The 13,176-nt window shown below is 33.6% G+C and overlaps 1 protein-coding gene across 3 annotated transcripts in view; it reads left to right on the top strand.

The window, feature by feature from the left end:
• The window catches only part of LOC145258233 (uncharacterized), a 129,120-nt gene that overhangs the window by 65,157 nt on the left and 50,787 nt on the right, over positions 1-13,176 (top strand). For all 3 annotated transcript variants that reach the window (XM_080116193.1, XM_080116192.1, XM_080116195.1), the window contains exons 7-8: positions 6,455-6,542; positions 9,153-9,182. In XM_080116193.1, coding sequence (XP_079972319.1) covers positions 6,455-6,542; positions 9,153-9,182 — 118 coding nt within the window. The remainder of the gene's footprint in view (positions 1-6,454; positions 6,543-9,152; positions 9,183-13,176) is intronic.

Raw genomic sequence — 13,176 nt, 5'->3', positions numbered from 1 at the left:
CTTAGTGTTCTCAAACCAGTAAATGCCCAAAGATTGTAAATATACAAGAAATTTGTGGATTTTTTAAACATAAAATATTATGAATGTGAACTAATTTTTTGAAAACAAATTTAAAATATTGGTAACCTCACACTTATAAATATGCACTTTTCTCTCATTGGACCTACAATATCACAATATTCGTTGCTCTCTCTCTTATATAGAAAAAGGAAACAAATATGTATTGATGTGGTGGCTCTTAATTTATTATTCATTTATATGTGCTTTTTATTGTATTATTTTTATTAATAGAGAATGAACATTTTTGATAGGAGAAAGTGAAAAAGATTTGGTTGTCATAATATATCTTGAACTTTTTGACTATGAGTAAATAGGTTTAAAGTAAGAATTTACCTTTTGGTTCTAATGAAAAAAGAAAAGGACAAAACAAGGGATAAATTAAATGAATGCAATTGCATTTGTTTTTTGTTTTTTTTCCTTCAACCTGATTGTAGTGAATATTCATTGAAGTGTTAATGATATTCTGTACATCATGTAATAATTGTCTTAGAATAACTTTTTATGAAATCTTTATTATATTACTAGCAGGACCTGTGTCCTAGGGAAAATATCAAATGCTGATTATATTAAAAACAATAAAATATAAATTCTAGAGGAAGAAAGGTTAGAGAAGAACCCATTTCACTGTTAGTAATTTAAGAAAATAAATAAAGAATATGCATTTTTTGGGAGGGGGGGGAAAAAGGTTAGAAATTAGTAATTTAAAATATAATTCAACATGTTTTTTATATGAAAATAAAAATAATTGTTAACAAAAGATTATTTATAAATAAGTAAAGAAAACGATTTATCCAAGTTTTGAGTGAGGGTTAGGCCCCCTACTATAAAATTAGGCTCTCTATTGTAAAATAAATAGTAATTTCTTGACCATGTGTCTAACCTCTTGCAGAGGAGGTAAATAAACTCTGTAAAAAGTAAACCTTATAATAATCTGCTATCAAATATAGAAGATTACAAAAAAAAATGTATTTTTTTTTTGTATGAGGGAGAATTTTCATTTTGGTTAAAATTCACGCAACAAATAACTAAGGTGAATGCATTTTAATAATAAATTTTTTTTTAAATAGGAGTGATTATGACCCTCTTAAAAAAAAGAAAAAAGTTTTTGTTGCGACTTATGAATTATAAAGTTTTGTTACTGTTCTATTCTAGAATCACAGCTGTAAGAAAAGTACAGTATAAATGCCCCTGCTCCCCCTAAAAAAGTAGAAAGATGTGACTAAAAAAAAAATAACTAAATAAATAAAAAAAAAACTGTGCAAACAAAATAAAGGATGAAAGTCTAAAAAGGAAAGAAAGGAAATATTTCAAACCAAAAACAACATAGTTATAATAATTGCTGTTACTGAATGGATTAGTATGAGACAATATGTTTAAATTTCAATTGTTTAGTGTTTGTCATCATTATTAATGGGGCAGATTGCTTGAAACAACCTTTCACTTGGTGCTTGTATCACTAAGTGAAAGATTCTTATCGAATATTGAGATAACCTGTCCTACTATATTCAGTTATTTTAGAATAGGATTATAGCCAATCAAAATTAACAGCACACCTGTGGAATTGTCTTCCGTTTTCCTGCTTTCCGGCTGACTACAATATGGTTGTCTTCAAGACTAACGTAAATAGGTTTTTGATGAGCCGTTCCATATAAGTTAACAAATTTACCAAATTTTCATTACTAATGATTACTATATTGTCCAATTTCTACTGTACACTCCTTAACCCTTATCCTTGAGTGGCCTCTTGGCCTTGATAATGTGGTGATGCCTGTGTAAAAGAAAAAAAAAAAATGTCCTAAAAGCAAAAACTATATGTTGTAGGTAGTAATGTATATTTAATTAATAAAAGAATAATAGGACAAAGATAATAGCAAGAAATGCAACAATGACTGTCAAACTACCCATGAAGAATATTTCTTCGCATAAGCTCCTGGAAGTAGATTTCAGTGTGTGAGTGGAAATTGCTATAACTCCTTATAGGGAGTCTGAGAATAATTTTCACTTGGGCACTAAAATCTACTTATGCATACATGTTTGATTATTTTACAAATGTCTGGCAAGCTGGAAAAAATGTAGAAATTGCTGAAAGCAAACAAAAATGGATGCATATTTTCTGTAAACATACATCAATTCTTGGCATAAAACATTACCAGCGTGAAATTTTGTATATTGCTTGCCTTTATGTATGTATTATGTTTTAAAAGGGGAAATATTGATTTTATTATATGGATGAGTTGTAGTCGTATTATAGAAATTTATGTGTATCTGATGTTATTTTATCAATTGTTATCATTGTTTATTCATAATTTAATACATGCCCTAAAAGCAGAAACTATAGGTTGTAGGTAGCGACCTATATTTACTAACATGCAAAAATTTAAATGTGATGCAAACAGACATCTCTCAGCTCAGCTCAACATCCAAGTCCATCAATGGCAATTTCCATTTTTATATGTAATATGGATACTTGTACAGTTTAATCAAGACATTAAAAAAATGAAAATATCGAAAAAAAGGTTATATTGTAAGTATCCATTTTGGACTGAGGATCTCAAAAAAAAATTTTTTAAATTCACTTAATTTGATCGAGTAGTGGGGAGATAACTCAGTTTAAGGTGCTGACACTCCCTCCCCATCTTTAATACTAGCTTTTCTTCCTAAAAATCTAACCTTTTGCTCGGTATCATAACAAAATGTTTTTTTGCTGTAAAAAAAAAAAAAAACTACTTGATGAAATTAAGTGAAATTTTGTTTTGGAGAACTTTGTTCCATAACGGATATGCATAATATAACCTTTTTTTAATATTTACATTTTTTAATGCCTTGATTAAACTGTACAAATACCGTAATATGTAGAAGGCAGTACAATGCAGAGATAACGGAAAGACACAAACTGAAGCAGATAAAGAATACAGCATAAATGCATTAATTAATAAAACTATTCATCTGCTTCAGTTTGTGCCTTTCCGTTACCTCTGCAGTATACTGCCTTCTACATATTACATTTAACTACATACCATACAATGCTCCAAGCAGACTATATTCACCTTTTTTAATTTTGAGCAAATCTCTTGACGGAGGCAACCTTTCTAGGTCAATTGCTCTTGACATATCGAAGGCCTTTGATAGAGTATGACATTATGGTTTACTTCAAAAGATCTCCAGCTATGGTATAGTTGGAAATGTCTTAATTATTAAATCATTTCTTCCTGATAGGTTCATAAGAGTAGTAGTTGATGGGCAAAAATCAGAAGCTCACATCATTAATGCTGAAGTCCCTCAAGGGTCCATCCTGGGCCCAACTCTCTTCCTGATCTACATTAATGATTTTCCAAATCACATCCTGACATCATTCGTAGACATTTTTGCTGATGACACTACCATCTATGGTAGCACATCTAAGACAGTAAACGACCAAGTTCTTTCCGATTCTCTCTCCTCTGATCTTGAGCACGTGGTACAATGGAGAAAGGAGTGGTTGATAACTTTTAATGCATCTAAAACCGAGCTTTTATCTTTACATCATCAATGCTCTGATCCCTATCTGGCATCAATTGAAATGAATGGCTCTCGTCTTGGGGGAGGCCTCATGTTTTGACAATCTTTTGGGCTTACTCCTGATCTTAAATGGAACACGTATATCAAATCTGTTGCTAAAGCCGCTGGAAAAATGGTGGGATCCTTCTATCGATCCAGTAGATATCTCGTTGCTGATGCAATTTCTCTATCTATATAAGAGCCAGATACGTCCAAGGATGGAGTACTGTTGCCACATCTGGGCAAGAGCTGCTAGAAAGGACTTCTCCTGCCTTGATAGAGTTCAAAATAGACTTCGTAGCCTTGTAGAAGATATCCTTTTCTCTTCCCTACAATCTCTATCTCACAGAAGAGATTGTCTCTGCTTTATCGTTATTTTCTTGGCAAGTGCTCAACTGAGCTTCAATCTACGGTCCCCCCTCGCCAAACTTTCACAAGAAACACTCGTCTAGCTGAAAACATTATCAATAATTTCCCTCACTCTTTATCTGTGCCTAAACCTAAATGTAGATTCCATGAACAAAGCTTCTTTCTTAGAACTGCACGCTTGTGGAATTGTCTTCCGTTTTTCTGCTTTCCAGCTGACTACAATCCGATTGTCTTCAAGTCCAACGTAAACAAGTTCTTGATGAGCTGTTCCACATAAGTTATAAAATTTCCCAAATTTCTATTACTAACGATTACTATATTGTCCTTTTACCACCTCTGGTAATGGGTATATTTCTATGCGTGGTGTAGCAATCTGTCTCCGAAGATTAACAGGGGCACCACGTGAAGGTTTGCTACTTGCCCCCAAGTAGCTACCGAAGAGCTACCGACCTATCTCCCTACTGTGCATTCTCTATAAACTATATGAGCGCATGATACTTGCCAGAATAACGGAAACAGTGGATGAACAACTCTCAGCTGACCAAGCTGGCTTTAGACCAGGTCGGTCATGTTGAAGCCAGATTTTAAACATGACCCAATTCATTAAGGATGGATTTGAGACCAAAAAAATAACAGGCACTGTGTTTGTAGACCTTACAGCAGCCTATGACACTGTCAACCATAGGGCACTCACTAAAAGTAGCCCAAATGATACAAAACTCCACATTGGTGAGCATAATTGAATGTCTACTTAGTAATCAGCGTTTCGATGTTGAGATGGATGGCAAAAAGAGTAGATGGTTTATCCAAAACAATGGCCTCCCACAAGGTTCAGTTTTGGCTCCAACCCTATTCAATATCTACACTAACGACCAACCATAATACCCAAATATACAAAGATATATATATATGTGATGACCTATGCATCGCCACCCAGACAAATAGTTTTGACATCATAGAAGACTCTCTGATGCCCTAGCCACTCTCTCTAGGTACTACAAAAAGTGGTACTTAAATGCAAACCCAAACAAGACCCAGGTTTGCACCTTTCATCTTAATAATCACCAAGCAAATCGGAGACGAAGAGTCATGTGGAATGACAACATGCTTACACATGAACCTTTCCCAGTCTACCTGGGGTAACTCTGGACAGAACACTCTCTTTTAGAAAACACATTACCAAATTGAAAGGCAAGTTGTCATCACAAAACAGCCTTCTCAGTAAGCTTGCCACCAGCAATTGGGGTGCCGACCCCAAAACACTGAGGCAAACAGCTCTCACACTGTGCCATTTCACAGCGGAGTATTGTGCCCCAGTATGGGCAAGATCATGCCATGCCCATAAAATTGATGTAGAGCTGAACAAGGCATACCGGACCATAACTGGTGCCTTAAGACCAACTCCCTTGCCAGCTCTATACTGCCTAACTGGTATTCCATCACCACATATCAAGCAAGAAGTCATCACCAGAAAGAACGGTACAAACAGCTTAACGCCCACAGGCACTCACTGTTTGGCCACCCAATCAGTGAGACAAAGACTAAAATCTCGCAGTAGCTTCATCAATATAGAGGAAATCGATCCCAGGCAAGCTGCCTCCTGTAGGATGGAATGATGGCAAGACTATAACAGCAGGAATAAAAATGAAGCCCTACCAGACCCAAAAGAAACACTCCCCCAGGCCCAGGGTTCAAACCTTGGTAGAAAAAACTGGGTTACTCTAAATAGAGCCAGAGCCAAAGTAGGCAAAACAAAAGACAATCTCCACAAGTGGGGCCTAGACACCTCACCTTTATGTCCATGTGGAGAGGTAGAAACGATGCACCACCTTAGAGAAAACTGCCGATTGGGTCCTCATTGCTCAAACCAAGACCGTAAGGAGGCAAACAGCACCGCCATACGATGGGTCAATTTCTATTGCGATAAGATATGATGATGATGATATTGTCTGATTGATTACTGTACACTCTTAACCCTCATCCTCGAGTGGTCTCTGGGCCTTGATAAGTGGTGATGCCTATGTAAAAAAAAAAGAAAGGGGCAGTATTTATGATTATGATACATTCAGGATACTTTTACCAACTCTATTGTAACAAAAAAGATGAAATAAGAAATTTACATAAATTTAAAAGAAAAAGATTATATTGCCTTTTCTTTGTAATGTTGTCTCCCAATAAATAACAACATTGTGTCTTGGCTTTTTATATATCTGAAGAAAGTATGGTTTATACTGAGACCTCATATGGATTAAATAAGACCCGTTTGACATGAGACTTTTTCCAATCATTATTTATATCGTATAAACACACCATATTGTGTTTGGTTGTTCTCTGCATATCTTGATCAACTTTGACCACAGGAGCTTGCTTCTTGCCCTATCTCCCCGGGTCCCTGCTCTTTACCATGTCCCCAGTTCATTTAATAAACCAATTCTGTCTGTTTGGTTGATAATCTGCATTTTCATTCTTTTCTTTCATTGGATTTCAGATGAGAATTTTATCCTCAAGCATGATCAAACGTACCTACTTTCTATGGCGAATCGCGGTAAAGACACAAATGGATCCCAGTTCTTTATGTAAGTACATTTGGAAGGCAAAAACATCTTTTTTTTTTTCGTAACTGATAAGCCCTGTCTATTTCCTTCAGAAAATATAGTGTTTTTATACTTGTAACAAACAGGACTATCTGGCATTGAATGAGGAATCCTATGTCTCTTTGAGAAATGGTTAGATTATTGCTAATCACCTGGGGTGCTTTTACTGGTGAGGGCTTCCCAGGGACTTTTTGCAGGTCAGAGTACCCCTCCTCTGGGGCACTGACTTCTCCATCCCACTTTCCTACCCTGGTGTTACAGTTCTTGCAATATGAGAGAACTAAATACTCATGTCTTTTGTGCTCAGTCCATAACATTAAATTACTTGTAATTTTTTTTTTCTACATTTTATAATATTGAAGTTTTGGGATGAGGTCTGAGTATGATCTATGTAAAATGATATTAATTCAAATAAATTTTGGTAAATTTATAACCTTAAATCCCTTTGAGGCACACCTGGCATTTTCTGAGAATCAGTAATGACATCTGCGCATTCCAGCTTTAAACCCTGAACTTATTAACATTTCTATTTTTATCTGTAAATTCTCAAGTTATAAGGTAAAGTAAAAGAATACTGTTTTTTTTTTATCCTTCAAAATTACAAATGGGTGGTTGATTTTTTTTTTCTAATTTTTTTGCAGTGTATAAACACTTCAGGTTACAACCGGCAAACTTATGTCTATTTATGCTATGGAGATCTGTTCAACATGAGTGCATTGTTTTCAGTAGATCTCGTAAGCCACCTCACACATCATTTCTTGTTGATGTCCCCATGCAACATTTCTCAATTTTTGTTCACAAAAAATCTTCCTAGTAATCCATGATTTGTGCTTGTGTGCTTTCATAGATATTTGAAAACGGTTTTCATAGCATTAGTGAGATTGTGGTCATCAGCATCTTTAAATTTTGGACTGCAATATACAGAAAGTAAATGAATATTTTCTCTGCCCATTTTTATATTTCAAAGAACAACATCAAATTAATTGAACAGGTGAACATTTGGAGGGAGTTAATATTGGGGTTGCTTGAGAGAAGATCTTGCATACACCATAACTCGTCCATCTTTTCTGTTACAATGAATGAAACCTTGCAGGGGAATCATGGCTTATTTGATTTGTGATTGTTGTGAGGATAACCAAGTTTTAGTTATTACTAAAGAGATCTGCTTTCTCATCTATGATAGTGAATTGAAGTTCATCCAATTTGGAGTGAGTGGAGCGAGAGTTTGTTATAACAATTTTGAGGGAGTGATCAGGGCAAAGTGATTTGGACTCTTCAGATGTTCAAGGAGAAGTTACAAGACCTTGATTATTTATTTATTTTTTTGCCTAGTTTTAGTTCTGCCAGGGAAGTTTTGAAATCTTTGGAAATAGTTATCGGAGGCGACTGGAGGAACAAGTACATAATCTCCCTGTTTCATATCCACAGACCAGTTTTTCCAGTAGCTCCAACGGATTTGTTCTTTTAGAGAGAATTCTTTATAAAAATCCAAATGTTTCACCTTTTGGCTTCATTTAGAAATATTTTTGAATAAATAGAAAAGATAACCTAGATAGAATGAAGTAACATTCAGGAAATTAAAAATTGAACCCTTTGTTAAATCTACTGCTTTCATTCTGTGTTTTATATCTTTTTTTTTTTGCATATCTAATGTGATTGCAATAGATGGAGTAAGTTCAAGAACTTCTGTCATTATTAACCAGTAGTGTTATCACTGTCGATCAAGAAAGATTCTATTAGGTATTTTTACCCAGTAATGATGTATGGAAGAAAACCTGGACAGTGAGGGTTGAGGACATGCATTGCATGGAGAAAAATGATATCAGAATAATATGATGGATGTGTATTGTGAGTCTTAAAAACAAGCTTATATTTGATGACATTAGAGGAAGATTCTCTCTCTATTAAACAAGGTCCAAAAAAGAGTATCCAATCTAACAGGTCCTACCTCTTCCCCAAAACTTCTAGACTTTGGTATTCCCTCCTTGTTTCTTTGACTACTAACATGCAGAAATTTAAATGTGATGCAAACAAACATCTTGCAGCTCAACTCCCTACTTTGAGTGTCCCTGTAGGCATCGTCCCTAATTCATACTAGCCCTTTACATCGTGGCGGCAATGTGCCATATTTGACGTAAATAACAATAAGATTAAATCTGGATAGAGAGATGTGTGCAGAACAGGAAACTTTGATGGTATGGTTATATTGAAAAAAAATTGGGTTAGTAGAATGCCACACAAAGCAGAAGAAGTGATAATAGATTTGAGAGAAATAAATAAATGAAGGCCTGGCCAGAGATAGGTTAGTTTGGAAGTCAATTTCTAAAAGCTATCCGCCACATGCCAGCCTATAAAACTGAAGATAATACTATCAGATTTATTTTTATTTTTTTAAAGTTCAACATTTCACCAATGACTATAACGAGCAACAGCCATAATGTTGTGAACGTAACAATCAAATTGGGAATAACCATCTGAAATATGTGAATAACTTCATCTCTTGTAAAATATTTTAAGTCATTTCTCTATTTGTATTTGATGTGTCTTTGAAATTTTGATCAAAGTGAAATTTTTTTCTAAAATGTTTTGTAGAACTACAAAGACTGCACCTCACTTGGATGGGTAAGTACACACCTGATTATTTTAGTGTCCACAAACTTAAGTTTCATAAAATCATCGTTCTAATATCAATACAAAATATTTTCAGTGATTTTTATTTTAAATTTTCATTTTCACTTATGTTCAATCAATTAATTTGGATTTATTTAACAACTCTATACCTTTCCGTCTTGTTTGAGCTCCAGTTTCGATTACATGGGTAAAATAGTGTGCTTGGGGAATCATGTGATGTTCAAACAAGGAGGCCAAAACACATTAAATCAATGCCGTTCCTTGCATTCATTCTTATCTTGTTTTGTCTGTAACCACCTTTTTTTTTTATTTGCATTATCCAATTTATCGTCTGCTGGAATTTATTATCAATTTATCATCAAAACTTGAATCTGCATTAAATTTATGGTGTGCTATTTTGCACAAGTATCAAAACTTGCTCCCAAATTATGTAATCATTCCACATCCAATTACTTTAGGCCACCAGGACATTCAGTGACACTTCCTGATACTTGAATGTTGGTTTTGGGACGGGTCATTTTATTAATTACTAGTCTCCTCATTTTTTCCTCAGTTTTATTTATTTTTTTTAGTTAACTATTATTTAATGTTGTTAGATTCGTGAAATGCTATTGACATTAAATATGTTCCCATTTTGATAAACAGTTTGTGTTATTTACTTTGTTATTTATTTTTTAGTGTATATAATTTAAACTGTAATAGAAAGCTTTGTTTGTTGAATACGTTTTTTGATTATGGTCATCTGATGTACTTCCTAACTTCTGACATGGTTGCTACCGGAAGCGGTGACAAGGCAAATCCGTTCCTTCATTTTCTTCCCATACCTATTTCCTTTCTGCATGTACTTTTTTTAAATATTTTCCGATCGTTCTTTTTTTTTTTTTTTTTTTTTCTATAATCCTTGAAAAGTTGTTTTGGTCTTATTTTAATTAAGATTTATTGAAATTAGTTTTATTTTTTAAAAGAATTATTGAAAACATCTTTTAAGATCTGAAACTGTTTTAGGAATATTATGTATTGGATACATATTTTTTGTATTGTTTGAAATTTTGTTATATTTATTTCTATAACTAGCGAGGGGTACCCGGCGTTGCCCGGGTGTTTGTAGGTGTGCGTGAAAGAAAAAAAAACAGGTGCCCGTGAAAAAAAAAGCCTTGATGACGCGCAGTTGGAAAATAGTAAAGTGTGAAAAAAAAAACAGGTGCGCGTTTTTGATTGACGTGACGGCGATAGGTATTCAGCAGTTAGCATTTTGTGCGGGACAGTTTTTAATGCGGTCAATAAATCGGTTTGTTTGTTTTTAAAAACCCGCTCCCTCGTCTCGAAATGAAAGCTACCGTAGAGACCACTGGCTTTCGGCCAGTGATTAGAGTCGAGTTTTGCTTTTTTTTATACCGAAAACCGAATGTAACACGTGTCGATGCGGGAAATGTAGAATAATAATTAACGTTTGAAAGTCAATAAAATTAAATAGACAGACGAGCTCCGTGGTGAAGTGTGAGATATTACAATTTATAGATGATATAAAAAGTTTTAAGAAGTTGTGAAGCGAGCGAACGCTTCTCTGAAAGAAGCCTTTTGTGGACATCGAGGAAAAGCGTACATACATACATACATTTTTGCTTTTATATATAAAGAAGATTTTATTTATTTTGATTTTGCATTTTTATAATTTCATAAACATCTATAATATAAATCTCACCTGTCTGTTTAAATGTATGTATGAATGTATGTTTTTATGTCTCGCAAAAACTTTCTATAGAGGTGACCGATTTTCACGAGATCGGTATCATTTTTAAGTGTGACCCTTTGGACAACAAATATTGAAACATTAATTCCTTCATTCTCAACTAGGCACTTTACTACAGGGAGGGGGTCACTTTTTTTGCCAATATTTTCGAAAGTCATCGCCTCTTTTCAATTGTTTAGCCTTAATTTAAACCTATGTCACTTCCAATTTGACGATTGGCTCAACAGCTAACGCGTCACATTTTTTTTTTTTCACTTTCTTTTCCTCCTTCACGGTACGGGTTTGAGCCCACCTACCTACTTCCACTTTTTTTTTTTTTGCTCAACCAACACCCTTACACACATCTCCACTTTTTTTTCTGCCTTTGTGTCATGGGTTCAAGCCTGCCTGCCTACTACTTTTTTTTTTTTTTTTTTTTTCTCAATACACACCTACAAACACCCGGGCAGTACCGGGCACCCAGGCTAGTTTCCTATAAAATTTTAAATAAAATAAAAACTTATTTTTTAATTTTGTTATTGAAAGTGCTAATAAAGACTTATTGCGTTATTTTTATCTTATAATTTTATTAATTTTTATTGCATATTTTTCAATAATGCCCTTTTCTATTTTGATTTCAATAAATCGCTTCACAATAGAAATACTGTAGAACAATAAAAGTGAAGAAACTGATTTGCCTTGCCACCATTTCTGGTAGCAGCCTCGCTGGAAGTTAGGACGTACATTAGTTGACTATAACCCAGTTTTCTCTATTCCCAGAATTATCTTAACATTTTAAAATTTAACCTTAAAAAAATGATTATTGAGTAGAGTTTTTATCTATTTACTAATATTCAAATTGTTGTGATTTAATCTGTATTTTGAATATACTTAACTTTACCTATTCAGTTATTACAGGTAAGTTAATATTTATTTTATATATTTAACTTTTTCACTTGTAAAATTCTTATTTTTGTTTTATGTTCATACAACAAATAATCATCTTGATTACTATTTTTTTTACTTGTGTCTTAAACCGACTCGTATGGCATAATGGTAAGTGTTTGCTAATGAGCCAGAAGATCAGGGTTCAATTCTTAATCGAGTCATAATCGAAAAATGATAATTTCCTTTTTGCTAAACACTCAGGATTATAAAATGAGGATCAAGGGTAAGTGGAGTAATCCTGAGAAAGGAGTGCCATCCTCCTGCATCTTGGTCTAGTAACTAATGGAAAGGGAACCTTTAGTTGACCACTGTTTACTTACTATTGATATTAACTTGCAACACTCCATAGAAATTCCAAAGTTGTTTATCTACTATTAAAATCTTTTTAAAATAGTTTTTTTTTTGTTCTTTGTTATTGTAGCGAAATTCAGAAATTTAAATGTTAAATTTCAATTGAAACCAATGATATCTACTGAATTGTCATGTTGCAGTAATGAAAATATCCAAAAATTACAAAAAACGATAAGATAGAAAATCATAATAATATATAATAAAATAGTTTTCAAAAAAAATTTTTTCAAATTTTAGTGGAATTCCGTTAGTTTTAAATTATTTTTTAAATCCAATAAAGGCAAGTTTCCACTAAAATTGCTAAAGCCTTCCATGGATGTGAGTTCTTTGCTTTTTGTTGAAAATCTGCTCCATCCCTTTATTTTAAGAAACGGCTCATTTTTATCAAATTGCTATTATTTTTATAGTTGGATTTTGTTTTTACTCTTGTGTCACACTGTTCTCTTTTTTTCTTTTGACCATTCCTTTCATTTCCTTCTCATGACAGTTCTCTGGGAAAACTGACAGATAATTTTACCAGAAAGTGTAAGATTAGATGGGTAGGGGAGTAAAATAACTTGCTTCATCAAAGAATAACTTCTCCTCCACATATTTTATATCTTTGTCTTTGGGCTACACCCCCCCCACACACACACATGTACATTGGGAAATATATTTTGATTTCATTTTTTTTTTTTATGGCAATTGGGTACTTGTATCTCTATAAAATTTTTAAAAGATGAGATTGCCTCACCACAGAAGATCTAATGCTAAAAAAAAATTAATTTTTGTCTGTCACTTTTAAGTTGAATGTGAAACTCTAACTGAAATACACTTATTTGACCTCCAGCTAGGCTCAAAATGTATCTGTTCTGACCAAAAATACTCCTACAATTGTTTGGAGAAAGATCACCATAAATATAATCCGAAATTACATTAGCCAGAGTACTTATTAGATAAGTATGAAGTGTTTCTGTT

This window comes from Euprymna scolopes, chromosome 33, assembly GCF_053919585.1.
Source record: "Euprymna scolopes isolate OS-2025 chromosome 33, ASM5391958v1, whole genome shotgun sequence".
Taxonomy (NCBI): Eukaryota; Metazoa; Mollusca; class Cephalopoda; order Sepiida; family Sepiolidae; genus Euprymna; species Euprymna scolopes.
The sequence above is the reverse complement of the archived record's forward strand: the minus strand, read 5'-3'. Positions and strand labels throughout refer to the sequence as shown.